The 17,969-nt window shown below is 43.5% G+C and overlaps 1 protein-coding gene across 2 annotated transcripts in view; it reads right to left on the bottom strand.

Moving 5' to 3' along the window:
- Nucleotides 1–10,534: 10,534 nt before the first annotated feature.
- UST (uronyl 2-sulfotransferase) overlaps nt 10,535–17,969 on the bottom strand; it is a 301,922-nt gene continuing 294,487 nt past the window's right edge. For both annotated transcript variants that reach the window (XM_042987293.1, XM_042987294.1), the window contains one exon: nt 10,535–13,350. In XM_042987293.1, the coding sequence (XP_042843227.1) occupies nt 13,067–13,350 (284 nt within the window). In that variant the 3' untranslated portion in view covers nt 10,535–13,066. The remainder of the gene's footprint in view (nt 13,351–17,969) is intronic.

The raw sequence follows: 17,969 nt of genomic DNA, 5'->3' as shown, positions 1-17,969 counted from the left end.
CATTTCAACAAATGTTCAACTGTAATGAAAGTAGTTAGAAATACCGGGGCATGGCTTAATTATGTGAGGAATATTTGACACAGTGAAATTTAAAATGACCTGCCTAACTACAAAATAACTCATCCGAGCAAAAAGCTCCAGCTTCAAATCCAGTTTATCTGTATCCTATGGAAAATTGTATTTTCTATCGGCAAATGTGTGTTTCTACTGAGTTTTAGAAATGGCCTGCTGCAGATATGCGGGAAGCAGGTCATGATGGAGCCCGTTCCACCTTTGGGAGGCTGGTTAGAGTGGTAAAGCCAGAGGGAAAGAATTTTGAGTTCACGTCGAAATCGACCATACGATAATGAGACTAGATTTTTTTAAAAATCGGCATACTGTAACGTACAAACTCTAATTCAAGTAAAAGCTATGTTCACATTTCTTGGAAGCTGAGAGATATCATTAGCACGGTATTTTAGAGGGAGACCTTGAGTCATCTGATCTGACATGCCTGATGTCTTTAGATGATTCTAGATTTGGGATTTGATGCTGTAGCTATGAAATCAGCACTTTTTGGCAGGCAGGGCTTTCAAACTAGTTAGAATCTCAGTGTTTATTTTATTGTGGGTTTTGATACGAATTACTAAACTACTTTTCAGGAATGTACCAATTTTATTCCCATCAGCAGAGTATTTCATCATGCCCTCTGTTCATCCCATGCATTAGCACACTTAACCTAGTTTGTCACTGAAGTACCAACAGTGATGTCATATTCAATGTCACTTCAAATTTCTTTGATTATTCATGAAAATAAACACTTCCTCTTATTTCTTAGCCTTTGCAGAGCTAACTTTTGAGAATGAATATGTTCTTTGCACGTTTACTCCTTTTGTTGATTTATATAAGTTCTTTATATATATAGTGATTTCAATCTTTTTTTATGCCATTTCTGCCACAAGTATTTCTTCATTTTTAAATTGTGACTCAATTTGGAACCTCAGTGATTCTCATTCCTTTTTTCTTCGTGATCTCTCCCACTGTGCTTGCCTTTAAAGCCCTTCCTCATCCCCAAATCAGATTCCCCTGTGATTTATGCTCACTTGTACAATATAACGTAAATCCTGTCAATTCACTGGATCATAGAGACATATTTGGGGTAACAGCGTGAAATCACTTTAATTTTGAATAGCATTTTTATATTTATTCTATTTAAAAGAAAAAAAAAAAAAGAGAAGAGAGCATAATGGAAAGACAGAGATCTGTAGTCCCTGAGATCCTGGGGTGTTTGTTGGGTCTGTGTCTCTGTATAGAAAAGGAAACCAGCACTGACTTGCCTCTGCCCTCGCAGTGCTTCTGGGCTTTGGGTTAGTGTTCTGGCCGGAGTCAGGAAAATAGCTAGAGGCCTGGATTTGCTAACAACAGCCCCAGTGCAAGTTACAACGAAAACACAAATGTCTCCTATCTCACTTGACCATCAAGTGGATTAGGTGCCTGGAAACCCAGGGATGAAATGAGGGGCAGTCTTTTTGGGAAGGGAGGTGAGTGGGGGAGGGAGGAGCCTGGGAAGTCTGATTCCTAGGGTACCTTTGCCTTCTGCCCTCCCCCTCTCCTTCCTCACTCTTAAGCCCTGCCCCCAGGACTTGGACACTAATTTACAAGGAATGAAAAGGAGACTTTTTTTTTTTTTAAATGTTTATTTTTGAGAGAACATGTAAGCGGGGGAGGGGCAGAGAGAGGGGGACAGAAGATCCCATGCGGGCTTTGCCCTGACAGCAGAGAGCCCCCACGTGGGACATTGTGAGATCATGACCTGAGCTAAAGTTTGACACTTAACCCACTGAGCCACCCAGGCGCCCCGAAAAGGAGACATTTTTAGATTTCTTCTCCACCCAGTTTATCTCTGGAATCATTTTTCTCTTAATTTCTTGAAACTAAAATTTGTTCTGAAGTAATAAGTGGAACATGGTAAAGATCCAACCAGATAAAATATAGGTCTTACTCCAGTCAAATCTCCCCATGAAAGGCCTGTGTCTGGAATTAGAGCTTCAGAAATGCCCCAAGTGAGGGGAGGAGCTGTTTTCTATTATGTTCAATTAAACTCTCAGGCTAAGGGTTCAAGTGCTATGTTGCCATCAACTCATAAGAGAACCCTGCAATTATTATGTGATAAACACAACTAATGAATGAATGGATGAAGGAAGGAAGGAAGGAAGGAAATGAAATGAAGGAAGGAAAATGAAGGAAATGAATGAAAGAAAATGAAAAGCATTTCCTATACAAGAGGAATAGAAAAGGAGTCAGAGGATTCTAGAATCAGTTCAGCCACTATGCAACCTATCTGAGCCTCCTTGAGCTTCAGTTTCCTAATCTATTCCAGCTGTCTATCCACAGAGTTGATGTAACGTATTTGAAAGCGTTTTAAAACATGGTCTGGAACTATACATTCTGGACATTGATCAGAGTTTAGCTGGCCAATACTAAATAATACTTATAACTATGGAAACCCTTTGCTTTTCAATCACTTCACTGAAAGGGAGAACCTAGATGTACAGGTTAATAATTTTCAGTGTGAGAATGCCAATAAATGATTCCTACTCTTCCTGGGATATATGATTGGCCAGTTTGTTTGAGGGCTGGTGCTCATAAGCCTGAGATCAGAGATCTGCTTTTAGATCAATCAGTTTTGCTATGTTTTCCACCCAAATCGGTCTGAAGCCGTCTAAGATAGGCAGGTGTCTAATCCATCATCTTTGCTAGAAAAATTAATCGGGCCATCTTACTGATGGTGAACCAGTGCTCCGGTGTCTGTATGTGCTTACCTGGAAGTCAAAGAATAATTAGTGTAAAAGAAAAGAAACCGCAGGCTTGAAGGAAAAGACTTGTTTTAAGAAAAAATATCAAAACCGGAAGCTCTGTGTATTCTGTGTAGTCAACTACAAATGGCCTTCCCAACCTTTTTCTCATATAATGGCACATCTAAAATATGACTAGATTTGTACGATAGTATGCTGATGTCAACTGGGGGGAAATTGGGACCCAGTCCCAGCTTCTTGTGGCCACACAGAGGGATGAGGGGATCGATGTAATGCCCGTTAGGAACCCTGCCTCCGAGGACAGTGAAATCCAGGAAGGGATGACCAGGCTCGCTGGCCTCAACACATCCACACATCTCAAATGGAACCCCTCTGCCCGCTAGGGCAGCCCTCTCCATCGCTCTCTCACTCCGTCATTTATATCACTTGTATCTGTATCCAGCTGGAAATACCTGAGTTAATGCTATATTTTCCCTTGGCTCCTTTGGGTCCATTCAACTCAAACATTCACGGAGGACCTTTGTAGCGGGCACTATTTTCCATTGGTTGAAATCATTCCTGGGGCCATCTTTAAGTTCTGTCTCCTGTCCTTCTTCTCCAGTCTCTTCCCCAGCCCCCGTCCACGCCCCGGGCACACATGGTGATGACTAACGAGGGTTTTGCCCAGCATTCCTTCACCCATTATACAGTCAGAGGCAGAATTCCATCCAGATGTTCCCCATCTTCTGTGTGCCACCCACCGGCCAAAGCCAGCTAAGAGGCGGTAGGCAGGGAGCCCGGGTGACATAATTCACAGGCAGGGCTCAGTGTCTCAGGAGACGGAGCCTGCGAAGAAGGGTAGTGAAAGGAGGAGAGCTCTGGGAGGGCAAAGGGAGAATAGTCTGCTCACCTGCCAATGGACTTAGAAAAAGAAAAACGATTTCCTCGTGTTTCTTTTCTATTCTGAAAGGACTAAGGGCTCCTCACCATTCTCAGCATAAGATAAAAATTTCTTCCCAAATCCTTGGCAGTCAGGCTCAGTTTTATCCGGCCTTCTCGGATATGCATCCCGGCCTTGTCACTTACTGGGCTACCACAGGCGCGTTATTTAACCTCCGTGGGGGTCTTTATTTCCTATCGTACAAACAGGGTACAATACTGTTCTTGTAGGCCTACTGAAAGGTCAGCTTTCCTTTGTGCTTTAGATCGGCCCTGTATTCTTTATACAAATTCCACTGTCCCCGGAGGGGGACAAATTCCACATGAAACCTCCTCGTTCAAGTCTTCACCCACCTCTCACCTCCGTATTCAGCTCCTGCGCGTGGCAGTTTTTGTACGTTAAGCATATCTGAACTGAGGTTTATCTGAATCTTTGCCTAGTTTGCACTGCCTTGCTGATGCAGCGATATGGGATTCTTCTTCCTACATCCTTGTTTTGCTTCATTGTACCCACCTCGTCCTTACCCCTACGGCTGCGGTGGTGGTGTTTATTGCTTGAGGGTTATGATGACCGCGTGACGCAACTCTTGATGACCGAATGGGAACTTCAATCGTGCTGTAATTATACAACGCACTCAGGAAGGGTGATCTGATGAAGACCGATTTAAAAAATACTATCGTAATTTCAAAACAAGGGCAACAACATGAAAGCATGGCACATGGCTTGGGAAAGATAATACCCTATGAATCGACGGACAGTGTGAACATTGCGTGATTTTTTTTTTAATTTTTAATGTTTATTTTTGAGAGAGAGAGAGAGAGAGAGAACTAGTGGGGCTGGAGAACAGAGAGGGAGACACGGAATCCAAAGCAGGCTCCAGGCTCTGAGCTGTCAGCACAGAGCCTGATGCGGGATTTGAACTCGCGCATGGCGAGATCGTGACCTGAGCCGAAGTTTGCCCCTTAACCGACTGAGCCACCCAGGTGCCCCAATGTGCACGTTGTGTTTTAAATACACTAACCGTGACTTCCTTCTGGGCCACACTCCTCTAAAGCATGGGAGGAAAATAAGCAGGTGTGGGAGAGAAATCAGGCTAGGAAAGACGTTGGGACTTCCTGAGTAAATTGTTATGGCTCCGGCTCCCCCTAGTGTACTGAACAACACAGGTACCCCAGTGTGCAAAAGCTGAGCTCAAGCTCAGGAGCCAGTATTCTTCTCTCCAGCCGCCAGCCTTACCTGAACAACTTGAGATCTCCATTTTGCCACCGTTTCCTCCCTACTGCACAACCAACCACAGATCGGAGACGAAATGGGGCCGATGTTCTGTATCCAAACTGATTTGAGCACCGATCTTCGTGGAAGGACTGAATTGATTCGAGGCATCCAAGAAATATTTAAAAGTATGTAAAAATTGCTTTAAAAAGAGTTGCCACTTTCTCATGAAGTAGGGGATGTAATTAAGGAACATAAGCAACAATTAAAGACGGTTCCTTGTTAATTATTTTACTACATATTTTATCGGCCCCTGCCTTCTATTTATCAAACCGTTAGGCATCTGTAAATATATTTTCCTCAAGCAGGACACAGAGACCACTGGGAAGACCAAAGATCGAACCATAGTGGAAGGAAAGTAACTCTTCCAATGGGGAAAAAAATGACATATTAAAGCAATGTTTCTTAAAGTGTAATCTCTCAAGAACACTAGTTCCACAATGGGTCTTACTTTAAAAAAAAATTTTTTTTAGGGGCGCGGTGGCTCAGTCGGTTAAGCAGCCGACTTCGGCTCAGGTCATGATTTCACGGTCCGTGAGTTTGAGCCCCGCGTCGGGCTCTGTGCTGACAGCTCAGAGCCTGGAGCCTGTTTCAGATTCTGTGTCTCCCTCTCTCTGACCCTCCCCCGTTCATGTTCTGTCTCTCTCTGTCTCAAAAATAAATAAACATTAAAAAAAAATTAAAAAAAATTTTTTTTAATGTTTATTTATTTTTGAGAAACAGAGAGAGCACGATCGGGGGGAAGGGCAGAGAGAGAGGGAGACACAGAATCTGAAGCAGGCTCCAGGCTCTGAGCTGTCACCATAGAGCCCGACGTGGGGCTCGAACTCACAAACCGCGAGATTATGACCTGAGCTAAAGTCGGACGGTCAACCGACTGAGCCACCCAGGCGCCCCTAACGGGTCTTAGTTAGGCTTTCATGATAAGTCGTTTTGAGACATGTGGGGTTAAACAAAGAGAAACTGACTTTAAAAACTTCAGTATTCTTCTAAACCCTTAGTGTGCTCTTAAAACCCCACCGTGTGATACTTAGAGCTAACGCATTTCCCAAATTGTCTAACACCATGATTTGTTTTTTCATGCCTATCCCACACACCTGGTTTGTGAATTATCTTCTGGGAACGAATACGCCCTGGATGAGAATTTCATTAACTTTCAGTCGAAGATGGAGAACGAATAGGAAAGTAAGCCAGAGGAGGAAAGGAAATGGTATTTGATACAAGCAGCCAATAGGGTGGCTATAAAGAAGTTTGTGACCAGCGAAACATTAGTAACGCAACAGATTCAGAGTCCGAGAGTGGCAATCCTATAATGGGGTCAGAAGGACCGACCGTGGCGAATGCATCGCCAGCCCACGCAATCATTACCAGACTTCTCCCAAAACGTCATAGCACTGATGCCATCGTGAGAACGCGAAAGACTGCAAAAAGCACAGTGCCCCATCCTATGGGGTTTTCCACTTTTAATACAACTTTTCTTGTGCACTACCTGTACTAATTGATGTGGACGTTTTAGGCTCTTTATTACAAACAGGATCACAGAGACACAAGGTGCTTTGAGGAAGTTAGAAGATGCCTGTATTTAGCGGAAGCGGTGAGTTTGAGGGGATTCCGATAAGTCACAGCTCGACAAACTCTTCTCAAAGGGAGTGTTAGAGAAAACTGGAAGTCCATACAGTGGCTTGTCTTGGATGATGGCACATGACAAGAATACTGACTCATGTCCACGAGAATGTGCCTATTCCTACTGGCTCCATTCACACTTCAGAAGTGCTGCTGTCCATGGACTCATTGGTACGTTGGGTGACAACACGTTCAGTCATGAGGGTTTCGGGGGCATCAACGGACCTACAATGATGTGTAATTGTAGGTTCTCTTGTTGAGGACGCAGCGTTTCGTGGAGAAAACAAACATTCATCAGCCCCCAATGGATTGTGGCTCTTAGTCTCTTAGCAGATGGGGGTGGAGGGTGGGACAAAGTCCATTCCAGAAGCAACTCTTGGGCTTCAGTGGACCTCCTATTTTCCAGCTGGGTGGACTTCAGGCATGGAGAGGTCAAGTGATTTAGTAAAGCACCTGATGAAGTCGAGCAGCTGGGACATGATTTCAGGGACTTTGCTGGTCGACAGCGCTTGCCCGAGTCAGTCAACAGCCCTGTTTCCTGGTTCTAGCCGCTTCTCTAGCTGCACCACACAGTCAGCGTGCTGCGTCCTGCGTGGCCGACCTCCCGGCTGTCTCTGCTCACGACTGGAATAGGAGGCGTGTTACAGGTCAAGTCTGAATGTTCTGGCAGCACAGCGTAAGGCAGATTGCTCCATGCCTGCTCAAAGCATACAGTGTCTGGCGAAAGCCAGATTGAAGATAGCTAAACTCACACGCCAAGATTCCAAAGGAAAAACTTAGCTCACATTTTTCCTCTGCACGGTGATTTTTCTTTCCCTTCCTTTTTTTTCTCTTCCCTTTTTTTTTTTTTTTTTAAAGGGAATCCCCATGTTTACACGTTGAAATCCAAAGTGCACCAGTGGTCAGTTCACAATTCTGTGACCCATGAACATCTGTGGGCCAGGGTGTTCCTTGGGAATCGGCGGTGCCGGGCGCCGTGAGCCAAGCCTGCCCTACGCAGAAAGGAATTCTCCAGTGAGTGAAGCAGTCAGCGAGGGAAGAGGCCTGGGAGCGTTCAGGGCCTGGTTACTCTCTAGCTCGGGTTTTCCAGAGGCATGTCTGCACTCGACTTCAACTAGTTTTACGAGCTGTATTTGACTTTAGTTTTTGAGGCAGGTCCTTCTGAAGCTCCTTAGAGGAAGCAGAACATGAATCTTCATTTTACCTTTAGGAAAAATACAACTCTCTAATCTGCGGTGGGCAAAATGGAGCTCAAATCCAGAAATAAGAAGCCCTCTTTGTCCTTTGAGTAGAGAGAAAAATCTCAGAGGGAACAGGTTTATTTTGACATCTGTCCCGGAGGACTTAGTGCTTAGTTAGGGCCTCCCTCTGTGGAAGGGGGTCCCACAGGCCCCACAGCCGGGCGAGCTGCAGGGAGAGATGGATTCAGTGTGGCGGGTGGCACTGGGGGTGGTTGAATGTGCCTTATCGTTTCCATTCCAGATTTAGGTCGGTAGAGGGACTTTGGCGGTATCATCGTTCTGATTTGTTCAGTATTCAAAAATTCATCGAACCCTCAACGGCAAAACTTAGCATGTGGTGTATTTGAATCTTGTATATTTCTGGAGTTTTTTTTTTTTTTTTTTTTTTTTTTTGCCTTGTTCTAAATTTTTTTTAATGTTGATTTATTTTCTAAGAGAGAGAGAGAGAGAGAGAGAGAGAGAATGAGCTGGGGAGGGGGCAGAGAGGGAGACACAGAATCCAAAGCAGGCTCCAGACTCCGAGCTGTCAGCACAGAGCCCGATGTGGGGCTTGAACCTACGAACTGTGAGATCGTGACCTGAGCCGAAGTCGGACACTTAACCGACTGAGCCACCCAGGAACCCGTTTCTGGACTTTCAATTCCTTACGTATAAAAAAAGGACAAGGGCTAGATGGCCGCCCAGCCCCATGGCAGTTCGAGGGTTCTGTGAGTTTAGGCTTGCTTCTCTCCTAGTTGGAGACCAGTTCCTCTGCTCTAACTTCTCTGCTGTAGTCTGGGTGCTGTAAGAAGAACTGTGTCCCCTACAAAATTCATATGCTGAAGTCCTAACAACCAGTACCTCAGAATGTGGCTGTATTTGGAGACAGAGTCTCTACAGGGGTAATCAAGTTAACATGAGGCCATCAGCATGGGCCCTAATCCAATACGAGTGGTGTCCTTATTAAAGGAAGAATTTGGGGGCGCCTGGGTGGCTCAGTGGGTTAAGTGTTCCACTTCAGCTCAGGTCACAATCTCGCGGTTCATGAGTTCGAGCCCCACGTCGGGCTCTGTGCTGACAGCTCAGAGCCTGGAGCCTGCTCTGGATTCTGTGTCTCCCTCTCTCTCTGTCCCTCCCCGACTCATGCTCTGTTTCTCTCTCTCTCAAAAATAAAGATTAAAAAAAAAAAAAAAGAATTTGGACATAAATGAGTGTGCACAGAGGTGAGACCATGTGAAGACAGAGGGAGAAGATGCCCAGGTACAAGAAAGACACGGGCCTCGGAAGAAACCGATGCTGCTGACATTATGACCTCAAACGTCTAGCCTCCAGAAGTGTGAGAAAATAAATTTCCGTTGTGTAGGCCAGTCCATCTATGGCGCAAACACTCTGAGCTCTATATCACAGTGAGTTTTCTGAGCTGTGAAAGATGTTCTATGGGTTGTTTTTTTTTTTATTTTATTTTTTTTTTTTAACAGACTCTTAATATTGGTTTTAGCCTAAAGCAGTCTTGTCTTTCCTAGGATATTTAAAATACTTAAAAAAAATGTTTTCTTCATCACCAGACATGAAGGAAATTTAGTAAAATAAACCCTCTTTACTTTTACTTGAAGGGAATTTCATAATTTCGACCCATACAACAATTGTTCTGAATGCTTATGGATCATCAGTCTGCCTTCTGAGAAATACTACCATTATCTACACGTTTCATTTAAAGCCAAATAGTTCGCTGGATGAACCTGTAGGTGACAGCACATTTCTGAAGAACTTTGGACCAAACACGCAACTCCAGATGGGGTGTAGTCTGGGTTTTGTTCAATACTTCTGTCTTTAAAGGTCACTTGGAGTCAAACATCATGTGACCAAGTTACAGAACAAATTAAATGATAAAAAAAAAAAAAAAGGTAACCATTGGTCACTTGTTGTTCAAAACTCAGGCTCTTACTTAATGTAAAGCATGTTATCACCAAAGTAGATTTTTCTTTCCCTTAGTACCAAGACTCTGGTTCTTTCCTTTTACAAAATAGCCACAGGAGTTGGCATGGGGTGCCCAATTGCTAGAAAGCAGGGGGCCCCCTGGCTCTCTGCAAGTCCCTTTTGAGGTGGCTGTGAAATTTCTCAGGGAGAGTGTTTCTGGATCAAAACTGCTCGCTTGGGAGGGGAGAATCGCCCAGCTTTTTGAGGCTCTGTGTGTCTGAGAAAGAGATCAGAGTACATGCTAAGAGGCGTGGTGTGAAGGGTTCTGACCAAACCCCGGACACCAGACCAAGCAGTGCACGTGGAGGCAAGGTCAGGTGCTCAGCATCGTGTCCACACAACTAGAGGCATGAATGCCTCGCTCATTTTCTCAGCCAGCTTTGTGGTGTCACCCAATGATAACACGAATAGAGTTTATCGATTAAAAGAAAACCCGTCTTTCTAAAAATCACAGCTTGAAGGAAGAAGTTTGGCCGATTAAAAAGGCAGAGGGCGCCGGGAAAAACTGCAGGCACTTTTATTTCCAGCTATGAACAGAATGGGGAAAAAAATTGCAACTTATTTATATTCATTTATTTATATGGATGATGAATAAGTTAAGGAACACTTCATCTCAAACACAGATTGCTTTTATTTTAGCTAAGCTAATGTTTCAGTTCCATATATATTTTTGAATTTCCATCAATGTCCAACACCATTTTTTTCTTCCTTCTTCTTCTTAAAAAAAAAAAAGAAAGGATTTACAAGCACTTTTACGGCACTCAAGAAGAGTAGGCTGAAGGTTCATAATAATAATTTTCCTTTTAAAAAACATCCATCAGACCAAAATAAAATCATTTTAATTAACTCCTTCCTGAGTAACTAAAACCTTGGAATGTGCTGAAAGGTTATAATAAATAAGGCAGTCAAAGATCAACCAGCTTAAAATGTATTTTTTTTTAAATTAAACTATGTAAAATGTACAATATATTTCATGAAGTACAAACTGCGTTGGGCTCAGGGCCAAAGAAATCCTGTCCTGTGTGCCAATAAATGGATGAAGTGCCTTGACTTTTAGGACGTAGAGACTCTTTGTTGGGGCAAAACGGCATTAAGGCCCTGCAAGTGAATAGGTCAGTATCTCTTGTTGGCATGATATAATGATCACTGCTGACAGTAAAGGCCTTTGAACACACAGCTGGAAGTGCTCGTGTGAACTTGCACTAGGACGATGCATTTTGCAAATGACCAATGGGTCCCGATGTTCTGACGAAAGCAGAGATCACTAAGCCAGTTCCATTTTATTTTCAGAGAGTGAGCCTGCACAGTGTGTAAACTAATTATCATTCTTTATATGCAGTTTCATAGAAATGACTCACAACGTACCGGGCGCTGCTCTTATTTTTTGTTTTTAATAGGACAGCTGTTCTCTGGGTTGCTTTTTAAGGTATGCCTAATGGTAGGGCCCTGGTCTCTCTACACAGGATAAAGGATATTTCCTCTTCTAAGAACATTTTTCTTAATCACGTCTCTGCCCCAGTTCTCTGAGGCAGAAAGGAGGCCCACCAGTGGCCAAATGCTGGACTTTGTGCCTCTGTGGTCCCAGCCTTCACTGGACTCCTGTGGGGTGGAGCCTTCTTAATACATCTCATGATAAAGTAGCTTTAGTGCACACTCGACAGGTTCCAAATGACTTGCTTTATATCTTGGCTACTGTCCAATTTTAGTGAACGAAGAAAAAACTCTAGAGAGACTTGTTGGTTTCTGAAAAGTAGAAAATGTGTAGCTTGTGTAAAGTCAGTCTTATTTACTATTAAGTATTCCCAACTCACACTCTGCTAGTGCTCTTGAAGGGCTGGCTCTAGGGGAGAAAACATGAAGGAGACAAAATCTGTCACATGTATCCCGTCTGCCACCACCCCCCGCACCCCTGCTTCTCAGCTGGCTGTATGTTATCCACCCAGAAATATATGCATATCCAGAGTGGGGGGGGGGAGCAGTTAAAGATGAAAACATTTCAGCATCCAAAGACCCACGGGGTCATGAGTCGGGGGCAGATGACAGGAGAGGAATGGGGAGAGGAGACATTTCAAGCAATGGAACTGCCCCACAGCTATGCACCACTCTGGGGGCAGATGCCTGCTCATAAAGCTGGTCAGGCAGTCTCTTACCAGAAGCTCTTGCTTCTTGTCTTAATGTCTTAATAGGGGTTCTCAGGAAAGAGCTGCTTCCATAAGAAAGGGGGTTGGAGTTTCACCGCTGCCTGAGTAGAACTCAGTACCCCTTTGGACCAAAACCAGGTACCCTTCAAGGGACCAGAAGGTGAAAGATGCCATTATGGTGGGACCCAGCTTGGCCAGGGGTGAGACTATGCATTGTCTGTGGGCAGGCTTAGAACTTCTGCCACAGGAGTCCAATGCCAGAGCTAAACTGGTTCCTGGGTCTCCAGTGAAAACGATGCTGGGGAGAGAGATGCCATGTGGGTACAAAGAACGAATTTTCTGATGTCACATGACCTCCAGAGATGTTCATGCCTACACTTTTCCTTACACAGCAAACAAATTCTTTCCCCTGCTATGCTACTTTTAGATCCGTCAGAATGGTGCTTGGAAACGGAGGGTCTCAATGGAGCTTGCCCTGCACCTTGACCTTGGAAAGTACTCAAGGCTCTGGACTGGTTGGGGGTGTGGCACAAGCTGACTTGCCATTTCAGAGAGAAGTATGCTGCTGTTGGCAAAAGTGTCCCCTGAGATGGACCAGAGGCAGAATTCTACCCACGTGGGTGGAAACCACTCATCCAGGGGCATCCTCCCTTTTGAGGTCCTTATCAGTCTTACCTTCCCCTCTTAGACACTTCTAGAGTAGATTCCCTAAGTGGTTTTGTATTTCTACCGAATTATGTAAGTCTGGGTGTTTCCTACCACTGAGGTAATATCTTTACAAGTCATTTTACAAATGATAAATTATTGGGCTATGGGCTGTATTTCTCCCCCTCCTCTCATTATACTAGAGGGAAAAAGCTATGTTATGATGAACTGCCCTGTGATGGCGCCATCTAGTGTACCTGGGAAGGATCCGGGGAACCAGGAAGACCCAGAATACAGTTAAACAAGAAAGACCCGCAAAACCGGGCATCTCCCAATGACCCCAACATGTGGGAATGTTTCGTTCTTTTTAATGCAACTGAGCATTAATTTAGTCCCTTAAGGATTTTTCTTCCCCCAACAAAAATCTTTCTGGAAAAGGGAGATAAAGCCAGTGGAGGCAACACAGTGCTGGCATCACCTCTTATAAATATCTTCTAGCCACTTCTCGTCATCTTGTTCCTCATCATCGATCGGCTCCTCGGTTTCCAGTGGAGTTGGAATAAAGAACTGGGGTCTCAGAGGGGGCCTGCTGACGTGGGACTTCAGTCCAAACTTGCGTTTCAGCAGGTGGAACTGCTCTTTGACGTAGTGGTAGAACTCATACTCGTATCTCATTCGCTGGTAGAGAATCTGCACGGCCTCGGGGGAGGGGACAGTCTTCTTCACGGTCACAGTCATATTTCCAAGTTTCCTATGCTCTGGAAGAGAACCAGAGTTGCATATGAGCAGTCACCTGTAATGCTTTCGCGCAAAAGGAGTAATGATGTACTCTGCATTATGTACGTAATACCGGCAGCTCCTATGGAAGGAAACTCAGCGCGCAAAGAACGGAAGGGGAAAAGGGTGCCCAACAATATTTAGAAAGATTTCACCTTAACTTAGGTGTTAATATCAACATTAGTTGACTAAACATAAACTACCTGACATTCTTTGCATGGGATGCCAACTATGTAATTTGACCACAATTCAATGAACTACAAATTATACATTCCTTTGAGCAGCAAAATTGACCCATTTTTCCTTTTTTATTTCCTGTTACACACACCAAGGGCTTTCCTTTCAGGAAGAAGCACAGGAAAAAGCTCTCACCACTTGCCAATCATCTTGCTTTTTCTTTTAAAATATTGCTATGTATTATTGATAGTTTAACTAGATATAAAAGCTATTCGCAGTTCATTATTTCAACAGGGCATTTGTTAAGAAAAATAAAGGGAGAATTGCCAGATTTCTTAAACACAATGTTAACTGTTATAAATTGTGAAGGCTTTTTAAAATATGGTAAATTATAACTAAAATCTGCTTAGTTTTATATTAATGACTAAAAACACAATGTGTTATATATTTACATGGAATGCTTAAAAAATGTTGCGTGCATCATAAAATTTTAAGCTTTTTTTGTTCTGTTTTATTTATTTTTGAGAGAGAGAGAGAGAATGTGTGAGCAGGGGAGGGGCAGAGAGAGAGAGAGGGACAGAGGATCTGAAGAGGGCTTTGCGCTGACAGCCGCGAGCCCAATATGGGGCTCAAACTCACAAATCATGAGATCATGACCTGAGCCAAAGACATTCAACCAACTGAGCCCCACAGGTGCCCCCAAATTTTAACCCTTTTAAAGTGTACATTTAAGTGGCATTAATTACATTCATAATGTTGTGCAACCATTACCACTATTCCCCAAATTTTCTTATTGCTCCAAACAGAAACTCTGTACTCCCTTCCCCAGGTGACCTCCAATCTACTTTCTGTCAATGAATTTGCCTTTTTTAGGTATCTCATATAAACGGAGCCATATAATAACATGGTCCTTTTATGTCTGGCCTTTTTCACATAGAATCCTATTTTCAAGGTTCATCCATATTGTATACATGTCAGTATATGAATAAATGAATAGTACTCCATTGTATGGATATACCACAATCTGTTTCTCCATCTACTCATTGATGGACACTTGGGTTGCTTCTACTTTTTGACTACAGTGAAGAGGGCTGCTGTGAACGTTTGTATACAAGTATTTGTTTGTGTCCCTGATTTCAGTTCTTTTGGGCATATACCAAGAGTGGGATTGAAGGCTTATGGTATTTCTATGTTTAACTCTTTGAAGAACCACCAAGCTGTCTTCCTCTGTGACTGAACCACTTTGCACGCCTGCTGGCAACGTACAAAGGCTCCAATTTCCCCAGATCCTTTTCTATAATTGTTATTTTAATTAAAAACATTATAGTCATCTCAGTAAGTGTGAATTGGTATCTCGTGGTTTTGATTTTCATTTCACTAATGACTAATGACGCGGAGCATCTTTTTATGTGCTCGTTGGCTATTTGTAGATTTTCTTTGAAGAAATGTCTATTCAAGTCCTTTGCCTATTTTGAAATTGGATTAAAATTTTTGTTGTTGAGTTGTAGTTCTTTATATGTTCTAGATATTCTGCATGTATATCAGGTATATGATTTGCAAATATTTTCTCCCCCACCTTAGGCTCTCTTCACTCTGTTGATAGTTATCTTTGATGAATAAAGGGTTTTGATTTAATGAAGACCGATATATCTATTTTTTTCTTTTGTTACCTGTTCTGTTATACCAAAAAAAGCACTGCCAAACCCAAGATCATGAAAATTTCCCAGGATATTTTCTTTTATCATCTTACGAACTAAAACTTTTGTCACCAAAGTTGAATAGGTATATTACTCACCGAACAGATCTCCAAATGGCTGGTGCTAAACCTGGATTCACCTGACAGGACAAAGGCCCGTCATTTTTTAAGAGTATTTGAGATACTTTCTGAAGCCTCCAGTAGCAATTCTAATGAAGAAATTCTTGGAACAATAATGGCCTAATTGAAATAAGGGTGTTGCTTTTCCAGTTGAGTCTTTTGAAAGGTGTAATACACATTTGGACATATGAGTTCTAGAATTTTTGTTAAAGAATTTGGCATAGTCTCTTCTAAAATGGGTTTATGATAGAACATTTTATAATGTCTCTCTTCTTTGCAGATATTAGCTATAGCTAATCTGAGGAGAGACATATTAATAGGCGTATCCCTTTGGGTTTTTAAAACACAGAGTTTAAAAAATTGGAATTAGGGGCGCCTGGGAGGCTCAGTCAGTTAGGCGTCCGACTCTGGTTCAGGTCATGATCTCACGGTTTGTGGGTTCGAGTCCCGTATCGGGCTCTGTGCTGACGGCTCAGAGCCCGGGTCCTGCTTCGGATTCTGTGTCTCCCTCTTTCTCTGCCCTACCCCCGCTCGTGCTCTCTCTCTCTCTCTCTGTCTCTCAAAAATAAATAAATGTAAAAAAAGACAAAAAAAATTGGTACTAAAGACAGACAAGGCACCAAGAGTTTTCAGTTAACACTGAAAGGCACAAAAAACATAACTCCGTCGTTTCCAGACTCCTACAATCCCTTCCTCTCAAAGCACTCTAAATTGTGTAGCATTTTGCTATTTCATACCATAAAAAGTATTAGGATTCCTGTGATTGTAAAATAAACTCTTTAATTAACTTATTTGGCCCAACCTGGTCCAAAAAGAATATAAAGAACTTTACAAAAACATATATGCTGCAATTAGTGAAACAATTAAGGAAACTGGGCAAAGGGAGTGTGAGGCTAGGAAGGTCAACACTGGGGATAATGGCTTCCACCTCCCGATCTGGAAGGATCTCCCTAGAGTACTGCTCTTGCCTCTTGCCCCAGTCTCTCTTTCAGGTACCAGGGCCAGAGGGGTTTCTCTGATTGTGCATTTGGGGGAAGGAGTTGAGATGCCATTCCCTCTGGAGAGAGTGGGTCTGTCTGCAGAGACTTCACACCTTCCTGCAGAGGAGGTGAGGGCTTCCAGCCGTGCCTGGGACTTGGTGGGCAAGTCTGTGTAAGCCAGGATGGAATATGACCAGCCCACTTCTCTGCACATCTAGGCTGCATTCATGTAATATACCCATTCAAGTGATTTGGTAAAGAAGCTGACATTTTCATCTCCACCTATCTGTCTCCAGCGTCTATTTCTCAATGAGTTTAAAACCCAGGCAGGGAGACATGGCTGTTATCTACTAGTTCCCCAAACCCCAATATCGAGGGACATAAGATGAATGTTACGAAGTACTAAGTACTTGTGCAGGAGGTGGGTTGAGAGTTTGGCCCTAAACTTTCCAACAACCAACAAAGGATTTAACACTGAACTGCTCTTCATTTAAAACAGTCTAGTCACGGGGCGCCTGGGTGGCGCAGTCGGTTAAGCGTCCGACTTCAGCCAGGTCACGATCTCACGGTCCGTGAGTTCGAGCCCCGCGTCGGGCTCTGGGCTGATGGCTCAGAGCCCGGAGCCTGTTTCGGATTCTGTGTCTCCCTCTCTCTCTGTCCCTCCCCCGTTCATGCTCTGTCTCTCTCTGTCCCAAAAATAAAATAAACGTTGAAAAAAAAAATTAAAAAAAAAAAAACAGTCTAGTCACATCCATTCCTGGTTATAAACCATAGAGAAATGCCTGGTATGAATTTTCATAAGAAAAAACTGCAATGAAATTAGTATCATTTTTAGTAACGTCCTTTGAACATACGCAGCCATGAGTTTCCTGGGTGACAGAGAAAAATGGCACACCCCGGGTACTCAACTTGGGCTTGATCAGGGAATATGCTCCAGGGTAGAGGTTCTTAGCCCGCCTGAAAACCTGATTAAAGCTCATGCTCAGGAAGACAGGGAGGGTATATGGGCTTCTGGAATTTTCCTAAAAATAACACACGGCAAGTATAATCGCTGACCACAAAGCCATCCAAGAAAAGGATCCATTGATTTTTTATTCTAGAACAAGGAAATTGCCTAGACTGGTCTTCAAGATGAGTTGGATGCAAAATGTTGACTTGCTATTAAGGGTGATTAACATCAAGCCAGTAAAATTTTGAAGCTTTTAACAAAACGATAGTATGTGATGGAGCTACACATTCCCTTCTTTGGTTAGGATTAGGTAACTGGGCCAACTGTTGTAAAGCTACTCCTGGCTCATCCCAACCGACTCTCTTCCCTGTATGCTTTCCTCTATTGCCGAGGATGGGCGAGTGGGTGGGTGGGCAGAGTAGGCAGCCGTCTGTCGGAACTGACACAGTGTCACTTAAGCACAAGTGAAAAGAACCGGGGTCTATCCGCATCATTAATGAATTGATTTGGCAAGAGATGATGACAGTCGCAGCTGAGCCTGATCCCTTCCGGTGTATTGTTATAGGAAGAGCTACACTGAATGAGCACCATGGTCATCCACTCTCCTTCTGATCGCTCCGTCTCAGTTCCCCAGACCCAGACCTCTTACCCTGCCCGTCCTTGAAATGCCAGTGCTCC

The sequence above is a fragment of the Panthera tigris genome, chromosome B2 (genome assembly GCF_018350195.1).
Source record: "Panthera tigris isolate Pti1 chromosome B2, P.tigris_Pti1_mat1.1, whole genome shotgun sequence".
Classification (NCBI taxonomy): domain Eukaryota; kingdom Metazoa; phylum Chordata; class Mammalia; order Carnivora; family Felidae; genus Panthera; species Panthera tigris.
This window is presented reverse-complemented; position numbering and strand designations above follow the sequence as displayed.